The 25,263-nt window shown below is 33.3% G+C and overlaps 1 protein-coding gene across 3 annotated transcripts in view; it reads left to right on the top strand.

Moving 5' to 3' along the window:
- The window catches only part of LOC129990071 (probable ribonuclease ZC3H12B), an 84,815-nt gene that overhangs the window by 48,320 nt on the left and 11,232 nt on the right, over positions 1-25,263 (top strand). For 2 of the 3 annotated variants that reach the window (XM_056098122.1, XM_056098124.1), the window contains exons 2-3: positions 13,472-13,780; positions 16,032-16,543. In XM_056098122.1, the coding sequence (XP_055954097.1) occupies positions 13,472-13,780; positions 16,032-16,543 (821 nt within the window). Of the gene's footprint in view, positions 1-6,271; positions 6,869-13,471; positions 13,781-16,031; positions 16,544-25,263 lie in introns of those variants that run through there. The other variant, XM_056098123.1, reaches the window with a different exon arrangement.

Below are 25,263 nucleotides of genomic sequence, written 5' to 3'. Positions count from 1 at the left end.
AACTTTACCAGTAGAGTAAATTTACTGAATTATTAAAGGGGATTTAAAAATGTTATATTTATTATTATAATATTAATGTCACTTCTATTCGAAATTCGGCTCATTTTTTGAAACTTCGTTAATCTAATTGAATGTTTTGGTGATATAAAATAGAAAGTAATCATTCTTGTTCGATTAGCTGAAATATACCAAACAATGCTTGTAGGCAGGGGCATACAAGCGATTCATTTATTCAACAGATTGGTGATATGCTTATTTTGATGATTATGAGACGACATATTTTAAAGAGCGTACTACCGGGCTCTAGTTCACGGATTTCTATTGTCATTCTTTTAAACAGTCGGCTCACCATGATATCTTGAACTAATAATTCGGATATGTGATTACTTCTTGAATAGCAGGTGCTTTTTTTCAAAGGTTTTAATTGGAATGTAAATTAGTTGAAAATTAATCGAAGCTTGTTTTTTCTCTGCGGAGCTCCGAAAGTGTGTTACGAAAGCGCCATGAAAGCGAAAACATGATTTTTGTGTTATTGATTCTTACTCTACAGTTATTAAATGTCAGCAAGCAAAAGCAAGAATTTAAAAAAGGGGTGGCTCATCGAGGTTGCTTGATGTTACAAATTAATGTATTAATATTGAGATCAAATAGCTGGTCACCAAAGATTGCTGGTTTCTTAAATTATTTGAAATGAGCGTCTTTAAAAAAAATGTAAAATTGGAATTTTACTTTACTAATGCTATTTCTCTTTTTTACAAATTATAATATAGTGAGTAACAATGAACCATATGAAGCATACTACTGTGTTGTTTGCCATTTAACAAAATAGAGCTACCCGTCTTCACTTATAATTCTATGAGAAATATATTATTAAATTTATAATGTCTCACAGCTTAAGACATTATTTAGGTTGAAGGTGGGAAACCTGCCGCCACCCTTTTCTTGGAAGAAACGGGCCCAAACTGTTTCTGTTCCCTGTGGGAGCGGCACCCCCTCCCCTCAATCTCGATGGCAGATCCTGGTTGCGTACGGGTTCCCTTTGCGCTGCGGGGCCCATCCCAACCGGACCCCAGAACGCACGGCGATCCGTCTTCGTGAACTTGGCTTGGCAGCCAGCGCTTGGCGACGCAGCGCTCTGGCGACAGGTGAGACGATGCACCTGAGTTGGATGCGGTCGGGTTCGTTGGCAGCTGAGTGGCTCGCCCGAAAACGCATGCTACGGTTGTTTTGGTTTCAAAAGTATCTCAGCTTATTTAAATTATAAATATAATTTTCAGCTTGGTAAAAAATTTCCTTGAATTTATTATCTTCCGTACGCGATTCTTCAATGCGTGGAATTAAATGAAATTTATTATAATATTTTTATTCATCTACCGAAACAAATTTTTCATTGCTTTCCTCGCACTGGGGATATTAAGTGAGACAACTCTTTGGCGACCCAGAAGGTTCTAGTATCCTGAAGCTGAAATACTTTTAAAATAGCCGATGATTACAGTGCTGTGATTGAGTCTCGGATTGACTAGTTTAAACTGCGTTTGTCGAAGTCGACTGAGTTGTGCAAAACTGAACTGTCTGCAATCTGTAGCATAGAACGCACGAATGAATTTAAGAGAGGCGTATTAAAACATTAATATTAAATAATAAATAAAATGTATTTCACATTAATATTTGGCAAAAACGGCCGAATTCCAAAAAGTGTTGTTTGGGAAATGAATAATTTCGTCCAATATTTTATGCAAATCTGGAACTATAAAAGATAAATTTCTAAATATTTAGAATGATGTTTAATTGTAAAATGTTATCAGATGAATAGAATTGCTAAAAAGAGGAATTTTATATGAGAATGGAATTGGTAAGGAATTGAAATGTATTCATTAAATGGTTGTTTGATCTACTGTTAGATTTAATTTATCTTTTACTCTCTGTGCGTTTTAAAATTAAATTCGTCGAATAAATAATATTCTCATCTGTTAAAATATTTGTAAACACTTTTTCGTTGGGTTATTTGTAATACAGATTCTGTATGCCTTAAATAAAAGTAAGCATTAAAACTTTTTTTTTGTTTCATTTGTATTGAAAATGATGCATGAAAATTTTCTTAATACCGCATTAAATATGATTGAACAAAACCTTTTCTATCGTGATCCTGTTGAAAATTACTCTCCCACGTTGAAATGTGTGTGTAGAAACGGATAGAATTTTGAATAATGCAAACCTTCTTTGGATAAGCTTTATTTAACTATTTTTGTATTTATGCTGGGAATTATGGATAATTTTCGTTATGAAAACATCCTTATGAGTCATTTTCCATATCGTCAAGAGACTCGTCATTTAGTTTCATTATCAGAACTGCAGGGTAGCGGATTCGAAATCCCATTCCATTGAACAACTGGCATGTATGCATACATAATGGAAGTTCAATATGTTAATGTTTAAATTTTCTGTATGTTGGTGTGGTGTTGAAGTTTGAGGAGCAGCAACAATTCGGGATCCTCCTTTTTCATCAACTATAGTTCAAAATGACGAGACCCATCCCTAGATAATACTTATGTAGTTTCAAAACTTGAATGAGTATAATGATACTAATCTAATTTAAGCTAGAAAATTGGGAAGAATTTTGGTTGTTATTCACAAAGTTTTGTTACGAACCTGTTAAAAAATTAAAAGCTTCTTATTTTCTATTAGCATAAGAGGATAGAGTGTAAAGACTGGTAGGTTTGTCCATCAAATATACAATGACGGAAAAATTTTAAAACTGAGTTCCAAAAGTTGTAAAATGGAAAATGACTGTTAACTTCGGAAAAAGTGCTGTCCAAGTATAGTCAAGTGGTAATGCGCTACGCGATGAGATCACCTATAACGCCCTCCTGCGGCAAACTGCAGAGTTAGCATGACTATCTGGAGTCTGATGCGAGATCGGAAAAGAAAAAAATAAGGTTGAATATTATGTTATATAATACATTATCGATTTAGTACAGAAAGACCCATTATGATCATGAATAATGAAAGCTAAATGCTTAACGCGGTTGGGGGCGGGCTTAGTGAGCGTGGAGCCATCGTTTCGAACCCTCATACCTGATTATTTGTTGCGGGACCAGCTATTGCTTTGTTTTGTGCGGAAGAGCCATATGTTTATCTATATGGTAATATTTCTTGACGTCACAATCGCAAACAAATGTGCGTTTCAAGTGTTCTGCGAATTTTTTAGTATATGCAAATTTAAAAAAGATGATACTTAAGTTCTGCAAATGCAATCACTTCGTAATTTAGATGCAGCGAGTGAAGGAAATTCAAATGAATAAGATTGCGAAGATTCGGCATTCTGCAAGTTTGTTTCAGAAATTTGCGCTATTGTTAATCGTTTAAAGAAAATCTATTTGTTGAGCGTTATTTAGTAAATACGTATATAAAATAAAACGCAGATCTGGGAGACTGCATGTGACGAATAAGCTTGATGAAAGTTGAATCCAAAGACTATCGAGTACCAAACAAACGACTATTCTTGGTCATCGGAACTCGGAGTATCGAAGAATATAATTCGTTTACGGATTTTGGAAACAGAGACAATTGCTCATAATAAAATGAAAAAGAAATCGGCTCTGAAGCCATATAATAAGTCAAAAAGAATGTTGTGGGCTCTAAATAATATCTTATGGAGTGAACTAGCAATCATTGATATTTAACGATGGGAAAAAAAAATGCGGAATCTGGATGGTCCAGATGGCTGGGCATCGTACTGCCATGACGAAGTAGTATATCGATGATGATTTGCCCAGCCTTTTGTTGCAATGAACAGGCATCTCTGCACTTCACCTGTGGTCGCCAAGCATAAAAAAAATTATGCTTGCATTAAGGATAACCTGCTGCCATTTACTCAGCTTGTCCTCGGTGGGAATTTTGGCAAACAATGCTTTGACTCAAACTGCAAGCAACGCAAAAGTCGGGTTTGATTCTTAAAATATGAAATTTCGTTGTATATACGCCGAGGCCAGTATTAAAAAAACAAAGAGCCGGTGTAAAAATACATTTTCTAAACTTCTGCATTGCAACATGAAATAAATTGTCTTCATTTATCTAGAATTTGCTTCTGTAAATAATGGAGATTAAAAATAGCATGTTCCGACCTTGTATCTACTGCAATATAAATCTTTTAGTCTACTTTTTCCCCTCTTGTTTTATTTCCACTTTAAAAAAAGATATGAAATTAAATAATAACTCGGATTAACATTGTTATTCTTGCTTTAGAAATAAACTGTACATAGAAAATTCATTAATTAGGTACTTGGGATCTATGTAAAAACTTGAGTATCACCGTTTCACCCAGTAATGTGATGTACTCTGTCTATTGTTAAAAAAAAAAAAAAAAAAAGTTGAGCATTTTTTTTTTTTCTATTACAAAGCAATGAAGATATTGTGAAGCCACACTATCCAGTGTTTACAAATCTGTTAAATATAAGTGAAAGAGTTTCAAACATCCGACCTAATGCGGTTGAAGGACACGATAGATTTCACTTTGTAACTCTATTATTCATTTTTTTTTTTTTTTTTTTTTTTTACCTCTTAGCATTATCCATTGTTTTATGAATATTTGTTGTGTTCTAGGTGGTCATAGTTTATGTGACGCTATTCAAACTTACGTTAGTTGACGTGTGTTAGTTACCGTTCTGGTTGATGTATATTGCTGAAACTTGGTATATGCATTATTTGAACCATAGGGGAAAGATATTTGCAATGAAAATTGATAATTTAAATTTCGATCCCCATGTGAGAAAGTGGCGTACAAAGAACACAAAAACTTGAAGCACTAAATTTATTTAATCACATCAAAACGTTTTTTACAATAACGCCAAGTATTTCTTGAAGAATTGTACCTACATGGTGTGTTATTCCTGTTTTGAGTTCAGACAGAGTGCGTAGACGCAATCTTCCAGAAATTACAAGGATTGAAGTTTGATCAGGCAGATCGAATATGTCTGGAAGTTACCGAATCATCTCCGAAGTAAGCACGAAGCATCTCCTTCTCGATTAGAGCAGTATATAGTGTCGCATCATCTTGTTTGAGGACAGACAATAGTCCCTAATCATTCGCGTTTGCCGTAAGGCAAGAATGTCTTGCTGCCTTAGAAGTTCTCAATGGTTGACACCAGTGACTTGAAATTCTTTTAGGTCCTTGAGGAATGTTCTCAAAGAAGAAAGGGGTCAAGAATGGAATCGTAAATAAAACCACACCAGTGTAACCAGCATGCTACTGCTCAGACAGGAGTAAAATATTCCAAGACCATGCACTGTCAACGGTTATTAGTGGCCTGAAATCGGTAACCAAAATCAGTGCATTGCTCCGGTTTTGGAGGGTGCACCTTTTGTACCATGTGGATCATATGTAAATACTACTTTAAAATGGATTGCAGAACTTTTCATACTGTTAATCAAGAGAGAGACAAATTGACACCTCTCAAGAAATTGTCGAAGAATACCGAAATCCGGACGTTCTTTTAACCACATGATTAGAGATTTATATCACACTTTCATTTAAAACCCATTTCCGTCCTCTTCCTGGAAGCACATCCAATACTTCGGTTTCTTCAAATTGAGAAATCGTCTTTTTGCTTTTCGCAAACCTTCCGAGCAGCGGTATTCTCGCAGTGCAGGTAAACCATCACTGCAGTTCTGATAAAGCAGTTTGACCAATAATTTGATGCAAATCTGCATTTCAGATGCTAAATATGTATTCCAAATTTTATTGTCTACGTTACTGTTTACGCTTTGGAGATAGCATTTTCACGTAGGGAGACTTCCTGAGAACTGATTTCGCACAAAATTTGTTAGAAATCTACACATTTTGTGTAAAGATCACTTATCAAATTTCATCTGTCCAACTAAAAGAATTTTTAAGTTATTGTGTTCACAAACAAACACATTCCCCTCCCCCTTTTTGTTTTGCTCGGAGTAATCTAAAACGTGAAAATTCGTCAAAATCTCGGAATCAAAATTTTTGACAGTTACATTTGTGTATTTCATACACGAGAAGGAAAAAAAGTTTTTTCCTTCTTTCTATTTTCATTATTTGCCCCCCCCCCTTCCTTTTCTCTTTTTCTTTCCTTGCTATGACGATCATGTGTAAAACGTTTACCATTGTTTTGGCGACCTTCCACAGGTGAATGTGGCGATCTTTTTGGCGGGAATCCTCTCAAAAACAAGTCGGCAAACCTGTCAAAGAAATAAAAAAAAGTTCCTCACGTTTTTTGAGGCATCACGGATACGCTACTAAACCTGCCGCATTCATAGTTTCGGAACAGGATGTAGCACTTGTTGATTCCCGAGCGTTTCTACCGTACGTAAATAACTAGGTTAGAAGCATAAAAAAGGAATTCTCTGCTCAGTTTTCGTTTTGTTTTCTCATCGGTTTTAAAGGCTGTGTGCACAAGTTTTGAAATTTCCGACCTTTTCATCCTTTACATACAACTGTTACTGAGGATAAAACAGCAGTTGATATTTTGCAACGAAATTCGTATTGGAATAAATCGCTCCGGAAAGATGCTTTTGTACGTGACGGTCTGATGTGTTGCCGATTCCGAAACTACTGGCTGAGATTGCTAATAAAAGAGCAAAGTAAAATCGTTTGGGATTTGCAAAGAAGGAAGCAAATCGGTGATTGAAGTCCTGTGTGTGATGAACGCTCAGGTCAAATTCTTACTTTCTTAAAAAAAAATGTGTAGCTTTTGTTTTCAATTTGCAACCCGCTTTGATGTTTTGAAAGTCTGTGATTCGCCGTAGCCATATGGAGTTTCACCGCAGGTGACAAACGATTTGTGTCATGAGTCGACAGTCTTTATCGACTCTTCCTACTTTAGATGAACATGTGAAATGGGTGAGTCGGTTTCCCTCCTTCTGCTTTTCATTTTAGTTCCCTGATTAATGTGGATAAGGCTCTACCAGCTCGCTTTCAGTGCTGGTGTCAAGAAGGTTTTGATATTGTGATGCATTTAAAAAATACTCTTTCGTGACCATTGGCTTTTATAAGGTAAATTGTAAAAATCTGAAAATGGAGTCAAAATTTTATTTTGAGCAATCTTTTTAACATTGCTATTTTCTAATCTCAAACAAAATAAAAGTAGAAATTCAGAATTACCAATGGTAAAAAAAAGGACATTTTGTTTTATTTTTAAAAATTATTTCACTTATGCCTCTATTATTAAAAAATTGTCTGGATTTTTTTTTATTTGAAATGAAAGTATCTTAAAAATCTAAATTATTGTGAAATGTATGTTAAATTAATTTTAATGTATATGCGTATATTAAATGTTTAATTTGCATATTATCATCAAGATTAATTAACGATTCCACAAATGTCCACCTTTGGCAAACATTTGGGCTTCCTTTTAAACAGGACTTTTGTGTATCAAAAATGCTCTTAGTCTGTATCGATTGGTTAAAAAAGAGGGTAAGATAAGGATTAATCATTGAGAAATAAAAAATGACCAAAATTGTGAAATATTTCTTATGAATATTATCGCTCAAAAATAATTTTTCATACTGTCTTGAAAAAAAAAAAAAAAAGCTTTAAGTAGCTTTTCTTTGGTATCAATTTTGTTTGAATGAAAGCGTTTTTTCTTTAGTTTTAATAATTCTTAAAAAAATTAAGTTTGGACACAATTTGTAATAATTATTTTTATTGTAATAAAATTCAAAACACCATCATTGCTTCATCGAATCACGTGATTTTATCGCTGCTAGCGTTGCAACATTAAAAAAAAAAAAAAAAAAAAAAAAAAAATGCTTTCTTTGTTTTAATTTAAAATTAGAACTTTAAAGCTGCCCATTAATTAAGATTCATTTGACGAGTATTGTTAAATTTTTTGAGGTAATGCGATATATTGTTCTCGCACTGACTTCAAAAAGATACTTTATAAAAGCGTATCGGCTGGCATTTAAAAAAAAAAAAAAAATACTATTTTCATTTTGCTTCTAACTGCAGAGCTGGTGTCTTTATACTTCGCGAATTTGATTCCGTTATTTATGAAAGCTAGCAATTCTTCGTAATATATATAGAACCATCTTTTTCTGCAATTTTTTTAAAGCTAAGGTAAGAAAATTTTGTGTTTTTGCATATAGATTAAAAAGGAGGTTTTTATTTAGTTTTTCGAAATGTAAAACATTCGAAAAAGCCTTTGTCTAAATTTCAGAAGTGATAGGATAATTATTTTTATAGTTTGACTATTTCTAAACACTGCTTTTCTTTTCTATTAAAAAATTTGATCTAAGAAACTCAATTATACATTGTTCAATTTCACTTTGTTCTATTGCCAATTTCGTGGCAGTTTTGCCAATCTTATGATGGTAACCATCCTGGAATGCTTTGCGCTTTTAGATTTATAAGGCAGCATATAAAATGCTCTTGAATTTAAGCTAGAGGAAATTCACACTTTCCATTGCAGCTATGTCTTATTAGTTGCTGCGTATATAAAAATCTAATACAAACATTTTTTTGGTCAGGCTGTAAAGGACATTTTCAGAAATAATGTATCCATCAAAATGAACTGGTAATTTGGTAATTTTAAAAAATGTTGGAAAAGGTCACAAATATTTATTATAACCTTATAAAAGTTGACTTAATTTTTTGGTTATGAGGGTCTTTTCATCTTTATGTTTTTGTCAAATCCAAAAAGACCATACCATAGAAGACATGTGTAAATACATAAATATTAAAATTTGAAAACACACACATTTAAATTTGATTTTTAAAAAATTGTAAACAAATATACATTATAAAACAGAAAACATCCTATGTTTAGAAAATGCTCAGGTTTATGTATGTTTGCATGCATATACAAAAGTGCCTAATTTTTTTCTAAGATGCGTAAAAAGTGCTTTATTTTTACAACAGTTTCGCACCACGCACCTTGTTAAACAAGCTAAATATTTTAATAATATTTTTACTTTTGGTTATTGATTATCATTCTTTTCGGATGAAATAAATTAGTGTAATCAAATGTGAAATAAAACATTAACAATCTGCAAAAGATATTCCATGTTCTCTTGTGTACCGGTAACTCAGCGAATGGCTTTTGCAGTTATTATTGGAAATTTATTATTATTTTATACATGAAAGAAAAATCTTCTGAACTTTGAGGTACGCCCCCCACCCCTAAAAAAAATGCATTCTTATGATCGAGTTTTCAAATCCATTCATTAACAAACTTCAGTAAATATTTTTAACTTAACATACAGTCTTTCGAGCTCGTTAAGATTGTAAATAAAATAATGGTTTTGAAATATGTTGAATTTGAGAAATTGCTTTTGCTTTTTTCTGGGAAAAAAAAAGTGAAAAGAAGGCAGTTTAGGTTTAGATATATTTTGGTACCCTTTTAAAGCAATGCGAGAACAGTTTGGAACGGATCTTTGAATTAGAGATGATGAGATGACGAGAACGACACCTTTCCCTCCAGAATTCTGTACTATGCCTGCCTTAAGATATTTGATATGGACAGATTTATCGATCACAGAATAAAAAAAAGGTGAAAATAAGTGAAAAAAAAATTGCATGAATGAGCAAATAGAGGGAAAACACGAATCTTAACTAGGTTGTGTTTCTAAAAATCGTCACTAAATGAAATGGGAAAATCTTAAGAACTTATTTCTCATAAATAAACAACAAAAAGAAAAAGGCGAAATTTAGTTACGTATTTAAATATTTGTCACTCTGCTTATTTTTATTTACAAATATATCAAATACCGTAGCCGTGCCTACTTTTATTAGATACACAGAAAAGGTCAATTACTTTTGTTGGCAAATTGAATGGCGATATTTAGAAAAATCTATGTTTATGAATTAAATGTAGAATATATTGTAAAATTAAAATAAAACAATGGTTTCAATTTAGAACATTCTCAGAATTTTAATATCCTCTTTTTTACGATTTTTACGAGATGAATATTTTTGTAAGTTTATTAATTATCATATACTTTCCACAAAATCGATAAGCATTTTATACGCAATTATAATTATTTTTAGTGGATGAATGAATTTAGAGTTTTTCTTACTTTTTAAAAAATAAAATTCTTCTGTTTAAATTGCAAAATAAAGAATGCATTTTGGTGAGGAAGATTGAAAAAAAAAAAAAAAAAAAAGAAAATCGGTCATTTATTTATTTTACTTTTTTTCAAAGTCTAATCGATTTACTGATAGGCTTCTGGGTATTTAAAAAGTTTTTAAATTAAAAATTAAGTTAAAAATATCATTTAAAAGTTTATTGACAAAACTGATATATCATAATATGAAATTTTTATGGTTAAATTAATTTTTAATTGCAGGTAAATTTACATACGAACAAAGTGTATTTCGCATCCTAAAAGTTAATGTTCAATTTTTGGAAACATTCCTATGTCTTAAAAATATGTCCGCTTTGGTTGTGCTTATATTGAATTTGACATCGGTTAATAATCATGTATTTGTTAAAAAAATAGTGCTTTTGAATAGATATTTGTAATTTGATACCAGATTTAAAATGTTTACTAAGCAACTCTTTAGCACGAATTTCGGAAGAATTACAATACATTGGAATGAGAATATAAAAATAGCTGTAAAAGATGTTTCCCGAAATATTGCCAGTGTGTTCTAGTTCTTGCTTTGCTTTGTGTAATGACCTCTGACGTCATGCTCTTTTGATGATGACGTAGTTTTTATTATGTCGTCATAAGTGTAAGTTGACGACCTTGTCAACAGCCTTCAGCGGTTTCCCCCGTTTCTATCAGGCATCGTTTACGGCTTGTGATTTTTTTTTTTCTTTCTGCTTGTTTATGTGATCGATTCAAATGTCAGATAAATGTTTTGTGCGTCGAAGGCTCATTGCAATTAATTTTTGAATAAACTTCTCATAAATTGAGAATGGGGTTTTTTTTGTGTGTGTGTGCTTCTCTTTTCATTATTAATTGCAAAACATAATTAATGGCTGAAAACAGACTTAAGCATCGAAATTCCATTTTAGTTGAAAAAAAGAGAATAAAAATAATGTTTAAAATTAATGAACCAAATACTGTGAGAGATTTGCTAAAAAATTCTTGCATAGCTGTGGAATTTTTTCATCACAAATTTTTATTTTTGTTATACTTACCTTGTTGAATAAGTATAACAGATTAAATATTCCAGCTGATTAATAATTCTCGCAATGAACACAAAATCTTGAAGGGCAATGATTCGTAGATTGTTTGCAATAAACTGGTATGCTAATAGCATAGCACTTTTTAGTCAGCTCAGAAATTCGTTTAAAAAAACAACAACTTTGTAATCTTTAAGGAAAAACAAGGTGAATGTTGATTACTTTGATTGAGCTAATTGTAATATTTTTAGATGCTCAAATATTACCTTTTAAGAAAATATAAGAGAATCGTTTGAATAAAACGTGATTTCAAGAAAAGCTGATGAATTCTGAAATAAAAACGTATAAATATGAAACATTTTTGTCGTTTTAGTTAGTAAATAACAGGATATTTTAATGCAGCAGGAAAAATTGAAATAATTTATTAATTGTGATCCATAGTAAATTAGTTTTCAGTGTTTCAAATACTCTGTAAAAATTTGCACCGTGCTTTGAAGGAAAATTATAATTACTGTTTATAACCTTATTAAAGCAAACATCTGAATAAATTTCTAATAAAATCACTTATTTGAAAAATTCTTCAACTATATTCCATGTACCATTGCGGTTAAATTGTTTTTGTTACATATGCAGTAATTCCATACCATTTAATTTTTCAAGGTAAGTGTCAAGAGGGAGATGCATTAAAATCCAAAAATAATTCTAAGGCGTCTAAATTATATTCACATTGTTCGTTTCTTCTAGAATTAATATCGATGCATCTTGTCATGCCATACGAAAATGTGCTTCCATTTGATAGCATCGATAATTTTAATAGTGTGCTATTAATTTTAATATAAATAGAAGTAATTGTGTCTATGTACGTTCCACATTTCCTCCGAAATGACTGGACCGATTTCAACAAAATTTTACTCACTTACTCTTTAAAACAAGAAAAACAATGCTGTCTACTTTTGAAATGGCAAAAAATCGTCAAATATTCAGTTAAGTAGAAATTAACCGAAATATTGCCGTTTCTGCGTGGCTGCGAAGCGAATAATCAATAAAAAAAAATTTTGTTTAGATCTTCTTAAAATCTAAAATTTTACTAATTCACTGATATCGGTTTCTTTTTTCCATAATATTGTTTCAATTGTTGTTAATTCTTTAAAAATTTTAATGTATTAAAACTAATAGTAACTCTGAACTACTCTATCACCATCTTTTTAATTTCTGATTTATGTTATTATGTTATTCTTTTACCAGATTTTCATTTACTTTAATGATTTAGCAATGCCTAAAAGCAGATATAAGCCAGTTGCTCAAACGGAGGCAGGAAAAGCAAAGCCCTTGCAAGCAAAAATGACAGGTATAAGGCGCTAAAAATCGCTTCAGGCTATGAAAAAACGACTCAGATTTTGGACTTTTTTTTTTTCCACGGAAACTTCCGATAAATATTTTCCTAAAAAAATTCACACCATCATAAAATTTTTAAAAAAAAAAAAAATCTTTTTTAACGATACCAATTTCATTCATTTTTATGCAATTTTTATTCCAGTTGTTAGTTCATTTGGAAAAATTAGCAATGATGATTTCGAAATAAGGAAATTATTGATAGGCAATGTTAAGTTATTCTATAGTTATTATTATTATTTAAATTTCTCTTTTAGTCCACTAGATTATTTAGACATCGTTTTTAATGTCTTTGAAGTTGTGCTTTAACATTACCTGAAAGTAAACAAGTGCATCGCTGAGACGGAGGCAGGAGAAGTAAAACTTTTGCGAGCAAATGAAACAGATGTTTATCGACAGCAGCGGCTTCGGGCTATGAGAAATAGTCATAACCTGCAGTGATAGTAAATACATCTGCTCTGTGCTGTCTTGTTATTAGAGATTTAAGCTCTTTTAAAGTAAATTCTGATCCACAGTTCATTACAATGAATAAAAGTTCAGTATTCATACAAACTGCTACAAATTCTACCGATTTCTATAAAATAGTGCATGTTTGTTGTTTCAGCTATCCATTGAAAGAATTTTTAAGAATGAAAAGCAAATAAGATGTTTGATACTTTTTATAACGTCAAATTCTATGTACGTATGTGAAAAAGGAAAGGGGAAAATAAACCACTAACGTATTTTCATATTTTGATTGGGAAAATGATTAATGAGCATCTACTACTGAATGAAACATTATCTTAAAGGTCAGTAAATAAATTACTTTTTATGTTGTTCTGGGTATGCTCTAAATTCTATTTCTTCTGCTCGAAACTGACCACTAGTAAAAGCTTTTGTCGGGTTTTTTTAAAAATTAATTTAAATTTCTGCATACACTAATTTTTAAATTTTGTGTCTACCTTTTTATCTTTCTTATAAATTCGCCATTTCATGTTCTATAGGATTATCTGCTGGCGGCCTGTTCGGACAGTACCTCCCGCTGTGAGCGCCGCTGCCAGTATGTGCCGGACATCTTCCAGCAGTTGGTTCCAATGCGCGACGAGGTGGAACGCGAGTCCAGTGCTGTTGTCAGGTTCGAAGTGCCCGAGAATCAGGTGCTGTTCAGTGGACAAGAGCGCTGTATCCTGGCCGCCCAACGATTCCTCGATCAGAAAGCCCAGGACATAGTGCTCGCCAAGAGCAGGGGAAAACCATCTGAGAGCATGGGAGAGATGGGAGTGATCAGTCAGGTCGGAACGCAGTCAAGAGAAGTAAGCCATCATTTCACTGAAGCTTCTTTCATCCCTGGATAAGAAATATAACATTTTAGAGCTGGCATAACTGCAGTAGTTTTTTTTAATCGTCAGACAGACAACAAAGATTAATTTGGCAGGCCCTATCCAAGATTTAAGTTCGTAAGTTTTAATGACTCTTAGCTTTCATCAAAAATTATAAATGTAGGTCAAGAACGAATTCCATCCTGCACATGAACTGAATCTCTGCACGTTGTTATTTAATAAATAACGTTTATTTATTGTAATAGGGTTGGTTGAATCCATACATTAAATATTGAAATAAACACCTGTTTACTCAAGGTTAATTATGTTTGATATTTACACAATTTTAAATACATATTTAATGTAGATACGGCCCTCAACTGAATATTTAAGAAATCATACTTCTGTTATGGATAAAGGAGTACCATCCCTCTCTCGGCGTGCATATAGTCTTCTTTATTGACTCTCCGAAATAATTCGATTCCTCTCGTCTTGGATAAATTTTCCTCGGAGTTTGACGAATTTCAACTTCTGCTAACATTCGCGCTGTAACAGAATAATGAAATGAATTGCTGGAAACGAATAACAAAATAATTATCTATTTAAACACTCGATATTTCAAAAAAGTATTAAAATTATGAAAACTGATAGTGCCTCATTAAGGAATGGAAGCACTTTCGTTTTCCTTTTCGAGCAGTAACTTTTAATTTTATCTGACCTCTTTTTTGTAAGACATAAAACTAAACTGTCCTTATTTGACGAAACTGATGCAGAGTGCTCTGTGAGTTTACCCTTATTTGTTCTGGCAGTATAAAAACAGCCATGACAGTTTTGCATAATTTAAAACTCAAAGTGCCTTTTGCTTGTTAGTCGCCATTTTGGAATAACCGTTTCTCCTCCTTTACTGCTTTGCGCTTCATCTGATGGCTCACATTTGTATGAATATCAAAATAATAATTTAACCCCCCCCCCCCCCCCCGCTGTATTTCAAAGTTATACTGAGTGACCCAATTATTATGACTACCCCTCAATACCATTTTTGTCTTAATACTTCATGGATTCTTCTTATGAATGGATGAACTAACGAACTCTGCGATATTCGTAAATAGTACGAGGAATTTCAGACAATATCCGAAGAATTGCACTTTCCAATTTCTTGAGATTTGATAGCACTGGATCCAGCTGTCTGACGACTCAATCAGTCTCATCCCACAGATTCTCATTTAGCTTGAGATCTGGGGATCTCAATCTCATAGCACTGTCCTGTTGGGAGTATCCATCCCCATCAGGATATACCATTAATATAACAAGATGTACTTGATTTACGATAACACTTAAATACTCATTGGCATTCAGGCATTGTCCAATGGTAATAAAAGGATCCATACAATGTCAATTAAACATTCCTTAAACCATAATATTGCCTCCAGTAGCTTGAAGTGTTGTAGAAATCAGTGTTAGTCAATACTTCCATACTGTTTTCTTCATGTTCGTACTCTGTCATCTGTATAATGTAATTGAAAACGGGATTCACCGGCGCACATGACTCTTGTCCAGTCATCCACTATCCATTCTTTATGCCCCTTTATGAACTCGAGACGTGTGCTCTTATTCAAGGCAGACGGTAGAGGCTTTCAATCTGGTCGGTCCTTCAAAATAGTCTATGTGGTGTAATGTGCGTCAAGCAGTTCATTGACAGATCTTCGCATTTACTCCTTGATAAGATTCCCTGCAATTTGACGTACTGTAGCTCTTCTATTCGGCTGAATAACTCTGGCTAATCTCCTTTTAGGTCTAGGATTCAATAGCCTGTAACAACTACAAGACTGATGTTGAGACCCAGTTTTCTGCTTGATAGTCCATTTTCTGTAAATGTTAATAACTGCTGCTCCCAAAAATCTCATAGGTGGTGCCATTATGCTGATCAAACTCAGTTAAATTACGATTTTTGCCCATTTTTTCGCGAAGAAATATACAACGCAATTGATGCTTCATTTGTCCTGCATTCTTTTTATAGCTATTTCGACCTGTAGTAGCGACAATGTGGAGTCACGGCCTATCTGTGTATAAGTACCAAGTGGTCATAATAATTTGGCCATTCACTGCATATCATCTCAAAATCAAAAGAGCTTCGTCAATTATTTGTAATGCAGATTCGATACTATAGAAAGAGTACTTTCTTCCTTGTCAATAGGTAAGTCACTATATTGTGCTGGTGCACTGAAATTTCACCTTGTGCTTCCAGGTGTTTCGGCAGGGCAGGAATCTCGAATCTGAAGACTCGAGCTACGATTCCGACTGCGAAGTTGCTGATTCCGCTGGCACTCCACAGAGCGAGCAGCCGGGAGGGGGCAGTGAGTCCTACGATCCTCACCACGACGATGTCAGCCGCACTGTGTCGGACACTCTGGGTGCCGAATTTGCCGAGTACGTCACCCGGGATCCTGTGGAAGCCGTCATGTCCGATCCGAATTACACTGGACGAGTGGAATTTGCCCTGAAGCTGGGGTACACCGAAAAGCAAGTACAGACTGCCCTGCAAAAGCTGGGTCCGCAGCCCAGCCAGAACGAACTGTTGGCCGAACTGATTCGGCTTGGAGCGTCCGCGACCTTTCGAAATCAATCTCCATCTGGGACATCGGAAAGGACTGATGATACGATTGACCATTTCGATGGTGGAGTGTCCGGGAGAGCTGACGGGGAAGATCCATCCAATCTGCGGCATATCGTCATCGATGGGAGCAATGTGGCAATGAGGTAAGTAACTGATCTTGTCTGTCGCACTGGCAACTGCACAAAAGATTTAGTTACGATCAGACATAGATCATAGGATTAATGTGGTGTGTACTCAAAAGTGCTCGAATGTAGTACTGGAATTTGCTGTGGTTTTGCGAATGCATTTATCTTGTTTTACAAACTTACTTTTTAACTGATACTTGCAATTAAGAGTTTAAATTATCTGTTTCGACACGCATATATACAAATCTGAGTTTCGACTAAGTAAAAATAACTTCCAGACTTTACAATAAATTGAAAGAAAGCAAAATAGGTATATTTGAATCATATCAATTTGTTGTGGTATACTTCATTTGTAGTTTTTTTTTCTCCAACTTTTGCTATCAACAGTGACGAGGAAATCTTTATTACTCACAAATGAATAGAATAATATCATTTCATTGAAGCAAAAGTAAAAATTGATATGATAAATAAGTGTTATTTCTGTTTTAAGTAATAATTATTTTAGTGAATATTTACTTTTTTAAAACTTTTTTTTATTTAAATAGTAGTTATTTGTAAAATAAAAAACGTTTATGTTGTGAAATTAATGAATATGCGGAAAGCGTTGTGTTTGACGCTAATTTGAATTTGTGTCTTAAAACATGCAAACCACAGTAAATAAATAAATAATAAACATTTCCCATACATTTTGCAAGTCTAAAATTGTATTATTGAATATAAAAGTAAGTAAGAATTCATGAAAAACGAAAGAAATATTGTAAACGTTCATTCGATCTATGATATTTGACATCTTTATTTGCTGAATGCTTTTTATTTAATTTCATTTATAAATAGGAAGGTTTTCTGACAGTTTACTTTATTCAATTTTTTAATTAGTTAAAGGTAATATTTTCTAGTAATATAGTTTAATGCATGACCTTCCCCTCATTCAAAAAAATTGGAAGGGAAATTAAAAAAAAAAAAAAAAAGATACTGCAACTGCTCCTAATGCATCACTGTTAAATACGATTATTAATAAATGAATCAATACAACAAAATGAAAGCAAGTTTTCTGTGATTGCGAAATTAGTTTGTCCATCACCTGTCAGTACCTTCGAGGAGAGGGAAAAGCGATTTAGGGACTAACCTCCCTCCTTTCCTCCGCTCGAATCCCAATTAGGTTACCGTGCGTCCCCCTGACACAGTGACATCATCTAACTGGCACGTCCGGTTACACTTCCGCTAATTTTTCGAAAAGTAAAACGTGAACAAATCGCATTTAAAACTGAGGAAACGCTACTCAGATATTTCATTTCATGGACTTTTTTTTCCCCAATTCATTTTATTTTTATTAATTAGGAGTTGTGTCGAAGAAATAGTTTTATTAGTTTAAAAGCCATTTGTGAATATAATAAAAACTTTCATCCTTTAAAAAAGCATAAACGGAGTAGTGTAACTTCCTTAGCGAAATTCATCGGCCAGACGCCATTGTCAGTGTTTTTTTAAATTCACAATGTGTTAAACGAATTTTGCAATTCGAATATATTCCATTATTTATTTTCAGTTCAATCTTTCTATTTATTATTTTAACTCGCAATTTGTGTTCATTTAGTACTTGCACCTGAAATGTATCTGGAAAATAATGTGAAAATATCCGAAATATTGCTGTAAAAAACTGACCGATTTTAAATCGGTTAATTGCCGCAATTTGATGTTCTATATTTTTACAGAATTCACTTTTTCTTTCTTTTTTTCCCCCTGTTTAAAGATTTTTTTTAACGGTAGATTAATAACATCCTCTGAAAATGATTCCAGTTCTTTTCACGTATTTCCACGTTTTAATTGCCGTTCTGTGATCAGTAATAAATAGAATCGATTTGTCTTTTTTCAACCTCTAAGTAATTTTAATCCCCAGCTGAGAACAAGGCTCTGGAAAAAAAGAGAAAAAAAAAGAGAGAGAGAGAGAGAGAGAGAGAAGAACATGAAAGGAAAGAGGGGAAAGGCCGGAGCAATCCCATGGCGCACGAGGTTGCTTACCTGGGCAGACGAGAAGTTGGGGGAGTTGAGTCGAGTCCTTGCGAGTCGGGGGGGAAGGAGAGGAGCGAAGACGGATGCAGAAGCGGATGTGACCGACAGGTAGTCCACCTCCCTCCTTTCCCCCTTCCCTTCCTCCTCGTTTCTTCCGTGGCCTGCTTGAAAAGAAACTAAAAGTGAATCCTTTTTAGAGGGGGGTGCGCGCTGTTCTGCTTTTCTATTTCTTCTTTCTTTCTCCACCTATGTATGTATTTTATCGACAAGAAGGATTTAATTGTCTAGCTTTTTCCCCCCCTCCCTGAAGGGCACTTGCTGTCGAACAGTGAAAGCGTTTCTAGGGTAGGGTGAAGGTCTTTCCTACTCTCAGCTATTTAGTTTATTGCTTTTATTTGTATTAAAGTATTATCTGTATTCATATTTTGGTTACTTTTTCAACTTTTACATTCGCCAGGAATTCTTCACTTAAAATTATGCGAACATATAAGAATAATATACATTTTTTAAAAATTATTATTATTCATTAGAAATGAGTTTGCTTAGCGATTTATTCAACTTTCGAATGAATTTAAATGGCATTAAAAATAAAATTTAACTTTGTTTCAGTCGATAAATATGTTTCTGAAAAAATAATAAATTTTATATAGTCCTTTCATTCTAATTCATAATCGTATTCAGTAAAACATTCTCGGCACGCCAGCTTTTAAATTTAAATCGATTTTTTTTTTTTTTTTTTTTTTTTTTGCGACCAAATCTGATTTAGTTATGAAATTTTGAATGTCATTATTTTCGGACAGACAACAATTTCATAATTTTAGACTAGACAGCTTTGGGAGAACTCCGGGCGCTGATTGATGTAATTTTTTGAGACGGCCAATGGAGTGGTCTAAAATTGCGTTTTATTATAAGAGAGTATTATTTATATTTTCGTAACTCACTGAGTTTTAATCGCAATAGAGTAGACTTTTTTCTTTCTTTTAAAATTATAGCATCTCAAATGTTTTATTAAACATGATTTATGGGTCTAAGGATCTATAAAAATATAAAATCCATTATCCATTGATCAAAACATTTATTGACTCAAACTGCATAAAATAATTTTCTTTCTTTCATTTAGACATTTTTTTTTTCTTTTTCCTGTAGGGCTAATATATTAAATGATTAGAAATTAAGTATAGGGACCCAATTAGAATGAATACCCTGTATATATATATGTGTATAATCTATATTTACCCTAAATGCTACAGAATTATTGAATTAATTATATACATATTTTAATAGTTAACAGAAGTCTTTTTTTTTCCATTTATCTTTAAAAAGAATATCATATTTCTTGGTTATTTCATTTCTTTACGGGCACGTGCTAGAAACTAGGTTTTCTATGTTTACTTTGGAGTGAGAATTAATCTTTTAATCTGGACTTTTGTCAACGTAATAATGGCAAACTAAGTCATATGTTAAAAACTTACTTTTTTTTTCTCCATGCATGCTTAACATGCTCTTGCAGATTAAATTTAATTTTTATTTTGTGTGATATAAATAATTGGAAAATATGCTTAAATATTTTTTTTAAATTGAATAAAAATAGAAATTTAGTTTAAATGTTAAAAAAATTTATATGATTTGAAAAGGTAGTTTTTTGGAATTTTAAGATGATGTAAAAATCGTTTTTATACTGTTATGTCTTTTGAAGTTATCGCGAAAGAGCGCCAAAATTTCTATTAATTTTTAATTAATTAAAATTCTGATTTTTTCAAAAAAGTCGCTCAGAGATACACATTTCTACCCTCCAAAATGCAAACCTGCCGTTTGTTAGCTCTTATTGTCATACGATCTAGCCTACAGAGCGCCAATGCATACTCGGAAGCATATTCATCTTTTTTTATAAGTAAGGGTCGTTAAATTTTCCATAAGTTATTGCTATTTTGATTTAGCTGTTATAAAATGATATTGATTAAATACTTAATCTTATTTGTATCATTGTCCGTGAATAAGAAGTTGAATAACTCTCCCCCCCTCTGACTGACACACACACGCATTTTTTTTTTCCGCAGAAAATTATTTGATTTAGGTTATCTTCGACACAGAATAAAATAAATGCAACCACGTGACTCCATCACTTTTGTCTTTTGCAATAGAATTCGCACCATTTTTATGGTCAATCGCCGAGCATTTCTTTCACTAGCTAATTTTGACCACTAAACACTGGCATTTTTTAGCGATATTAAATGCTGATTATAAATAAAAGGTTTAATCGAAACGAATCATTTAAAAAAAAATAGGGTATCACATAATTTGTGAAGTAGCACCCTCTTTCAAAATAAATGGTCCATTTAATAATAAAAGCAATTTGATATTGAGACGAAGCGCTTTGAAAACATTTGCTAGATATTCCAGTATCGACAAATTTTTGCTATATAATTTTACTCATTCCTTTAGTGTAGGAAGCAAAGAGATTTCCGATATTATGATGTTTGATGGCATTTATGACTTTGAAAAATATTTAAACAAATTTAATGCTGTCCAAGACGTACAGTGAGATTATTTGTGAAATGATATTTTCATATTTGTAATGCGAGAAAAATGAAAACACGACAAAAACGACGGTTTTTGGATGCTAGTAAATCATGTTATTTTTTTCTCCTTGACAATCTGTAATGCTCATTAAGACGTTAAATAAAGTTTACTGTCGCTATCTTTATATAATACATGAGTTAATGATATTTATTCCTAAATCCCAAATTATTCTGGTTTTGTCAAGAGTGTTAACACAGCGTCTCTATCGACATATTGTTATATACTGACTATTGTTACCCAGCTCTATTGTTTCCCTGGTTCATTGATTTAGAAATAAAATTTAATTCTACTAATGCTCATATTTTAAACATGTCTCTAAACCATAGCCAAATGTTCGATCAGTCCTTCCATATTTTCGCATAAAAATTTGTGTATGCATACACACACACACATAAAAAAGAAAGAACACTAGCCCGATATATGAACTTCAAGTTATCATATCATTTACAGAAACTGAATGAAATTTTGGTTTAAAGTACTTAGATGTTTCTCCTCAAGAATCATATAACTTACAACAGTTATGGTTGCAATGATAAAAATTTCGAAAATTTCAAATGGCAACATTTACTTTTTTTTTTTTTTTTTTTTTGGAATGTGATCTCCATAGTGAAAATCATATATAATTGCCATGGCACATTTATCACTAAAATCTTCGACGCTAGACAGCCTAAGAAGAAAAGTGAAAATAACTAATAAAGATAGAGAAGCAATAGAAAGTAAAATATTTGATTGTGCATGTGATTCCAGCATGTACCATGACAAAAGGAATCTGACATCGGATGGTATCTTTCATTTCGGGTTGAATTTGCGGTTTAAATGCGTATACTTTAGATTTCAGATTCCTCAGGAGTCAGGAAGTGAGTGAGTTCGTGGACCTTGGGGGTTCGGAGAGTTAAACGACAGGAGATCTCTGTTGCCGAACTATTGTATTGGATAGAAAACCCCACATTTGGGGAAATGTCGAATGTGGGACGATATAGGGCGAAGTAGGGGTTTTCGCTATTACAATTCGGAAATTATATAATTAGTCAACATTTCACTACCATACATGTTTGCAGACGTTCGGCACTAATCTCTTCAGAAAGGTAAGGGCCGAGGATGAAGGTGCTTTTCATACTGTACCACACAGTCATTTTTCTTTGTGCAATGGAAATGCAATCACATCATTAGGTCTATTGCCCGCCCAGAGCACGCAGCTCTTCCAATCAACGTTACTAGTCGCCAATTATGGTTATCAACCAACCACTTTATATCAAAGCTATTTATTATTTTTCACAATAGAAATCACATTCCAATAAAAGAAAATAGGTGCCATTTCAAATTTTCTGTAACTATAATTGTTGTTTTCCATCTGATTCTTGAGCTCATGCGCTCAAACAAATATTTCAAACCAACATTTCATTCAGGATGTGGAACAAACTGGGGGGGGGATGATCCAATGCTTCCAAATTAAATTGTGAATTTCATTGGGAAATCTGTCGTTTCTGGTGTATTTGAACACTGTAGGATAAATTGATCTTTGCACCACATCTCGGTCCAGTGCAGAGACGCTTGGTCGAGGCTTGTGCAATGTTTTACCGAAGGGAGATATTCCCGCCGATTATTGTAAGTCGTTGATATTTTGGGTTTGCGAAATCCTTTCAGAATGACTGCTCTTAAATCTGTACGTACTGATGATTACTGGATGAGCGGATTTTTGTTACGAACTATTAAGATTGAGAAACGAAATCGAAAAATTCCGATCAATATTCATTCTTTGAGTCGTAGCGAATCGCTTCATCCCGTAATAAATTACTTTGTATCAGTGACATAAAAAAAAGTGCGAAACTGCCTTTCTGGTCTTTAATTTATGCTGAAAAATATTCTTAAACTGCAAAATTTACGTTCCTAGTAACAATTTGAATTTGTGGATTTTTTTTTTCTTTTTTTTTTTTTTTTTTTTTTAAGGAGGGGGATATTTTACCTGAATTTGCTCCAGGTGGTCCTGCTTCAACCATGGTCTTCGTGGTATTTCTACCGGCCAGATGTAATTGACAAATTTGATTATTTAACGCTATGAGCCCTGCCGCCCGATATCGCCTCGTTTGACAGGGACCTGATTCAGGAGCTTTGGGGTTAAAGCCTGCATCAATTTTGAAATATGCGTTAAACCTAATCACTGAATTAAAATTATTTAGTAAAGAGCAACTGAACGAAATCGTATGCTTCAAAAATCTCAAAAATAAAATACATTTTACGTCACATAATTTTTTTTCTATCTTTTCCCTATATGGAAAAAAAAAAAGAAAAAGATAAGCAGGTCTACGTTACAAAGAGATACAAATATTTCTAATTTTGCTAATTTTGTGTGTTTCCAACGCCCCTTGCGTTGCAGGATTTATTAGGTGAGTACTTCTGTTCGCACACCTGTTGCATTCGGTGATTTACAATGTAAAATCGAAAAGCCACTACCATCCTTCATGTACAGGTCCATCCTTGTTTCGAAATGCTCTTATCTGGGATATCGTTTTTCTGTTTATGAGCGTCAAAAGCTCATTGAGGAGTGCCGACGAGACTGGCCGGACTTCTTTTGGACAGGATGCAAAAACTGTGCAATAACAAAAAGAACAAAGCTCGCGAATAAACTTCGGCAGGAGAGAAAAAACATGCAAAAGAAAAAAAGAAAGAAAAATTTGCTTTTCGTGCGCCCTGAAGCTCACGAGCTGCATTCTCATCTGCTGTTTCTGGGCAGATCTCCGCAGACGATTGCAAACCGGTTACGCTCCCCTCTCGGGGTTAAAGAGTGATGCAGGATCGCCTGCCCCTGCCATGGCTGTTGCGCCCTAACCTGTTGTTCTTTCTTACTCCCCACCCCCTTCCACCCTTCTCTCCGACTCATCTCAGCGTAAATCGTTATTCTGCATCCCTCCTCTCCCTGAGAGATCTGAGCATGTTCAACTGTGGACCGGATGGCGATGTTTCGTGGGCGACCATCCCTTTTTTTTTTTTTTGCTTCCCCCCCCCCTAAAAACGATATTTTTCAGTTTCCCTTAGTCGGGTGCATTTCGAAAATTCCATCCGCGCAGTCAAACTTTTAGTTGACATTTCAGTGCGTTTGACGCGATTCTGATCGATGTGGCATTTTACAAACGGGTAGACTCGGAAAGGATATCGGTTTACGTAAAGTTAATCTTCTATAGGATTGTGTGTCTTTTTCTGGTAATGGCTTGTCGAAGTTCACTAAATTTGTAAGATGTAATTTTGATTAATAATCACTCGACAAATCAGGGTACTCATTGTGGTTTGAAATAAGAAACTGAAACATCTAGACTTTTGTTCCATCGAAGGAATTAGTGAGATGTTTCGGCAATCTTCTTTCCAGCTTCAGCACATTCTTATCTCAGAACAGTAACAATGATTGACTTTTATTTTTAAAATCGTGACTTTTTTATTTTTATCATGACTATTTTCTTCCGGTTTTTGGAAGAAATATCAACCCTTCGAAGCAGGTAATAAAATAGAACATTTATAGGTTGATGGCGATAAATATGTCGTCTCTTGGCCTTGGACTAAAAATATCATTAATTCATTCATTGAGGAATGCATTCTTCATATTTCTTTGATATTTAATAATTACTTTATATATATTAAATTAAAATTCCGTTTGTTTACTTACTGGCATGTGTGTTTGAACAATATACAATCCCACATCCTTTGATCGGCTCGAAAGAAATTTGGTGCACATATTCTTTAGCACCTAAAAGGATTTACTGTGCTGATAAAAAGTTTTTACGGTTCTCTAAAGGGGAGGAGGTGAATTTTTGATTGAAAGATTTTTCATTTTCCTACGTTAATTTCAGAACAAATCATTGCATAAAAATTCTTTTTAAGTCATCCTAAAAAACAAATTTTTTTAATAACATTTTAGTGACAAATTTTGTTTTTAAACGACTATTTCTGATTTTAATCAGTTTTTTTTTTATTTAAACACATTTTATAACACCCTCCCCCCCCATTGAAATAACAAGCCTATTTTACAGTTTTATTACATGTAGCATTTAAGAGTCTTGATATCTTAAATGTTCTGTTATGTTAAAAAAAGTATCCAAAATTCAGTATCTGGATTTTGAATATATATTCAAAATAATATATATTCTTGATAAAATAATATA

Source organism: Argiope bruennichi, chromosome 2 (assembly GCF_947563725.1).
Source record: "Argiope bruennichi chromosome 2, qqArgBrue1.1, whole genome shotgun sequence".
NCBI lineage: Eukaryota > Metazoa > Arthropoda > Arachnida > Araneae > Araneidae > Argiope > Argiope bruennichi.
The sequence above is the reverse complement of the archived record's forward strand: the minus strand, read 5'-3'. Positions and strand labels throughout refer to the sequence as shown.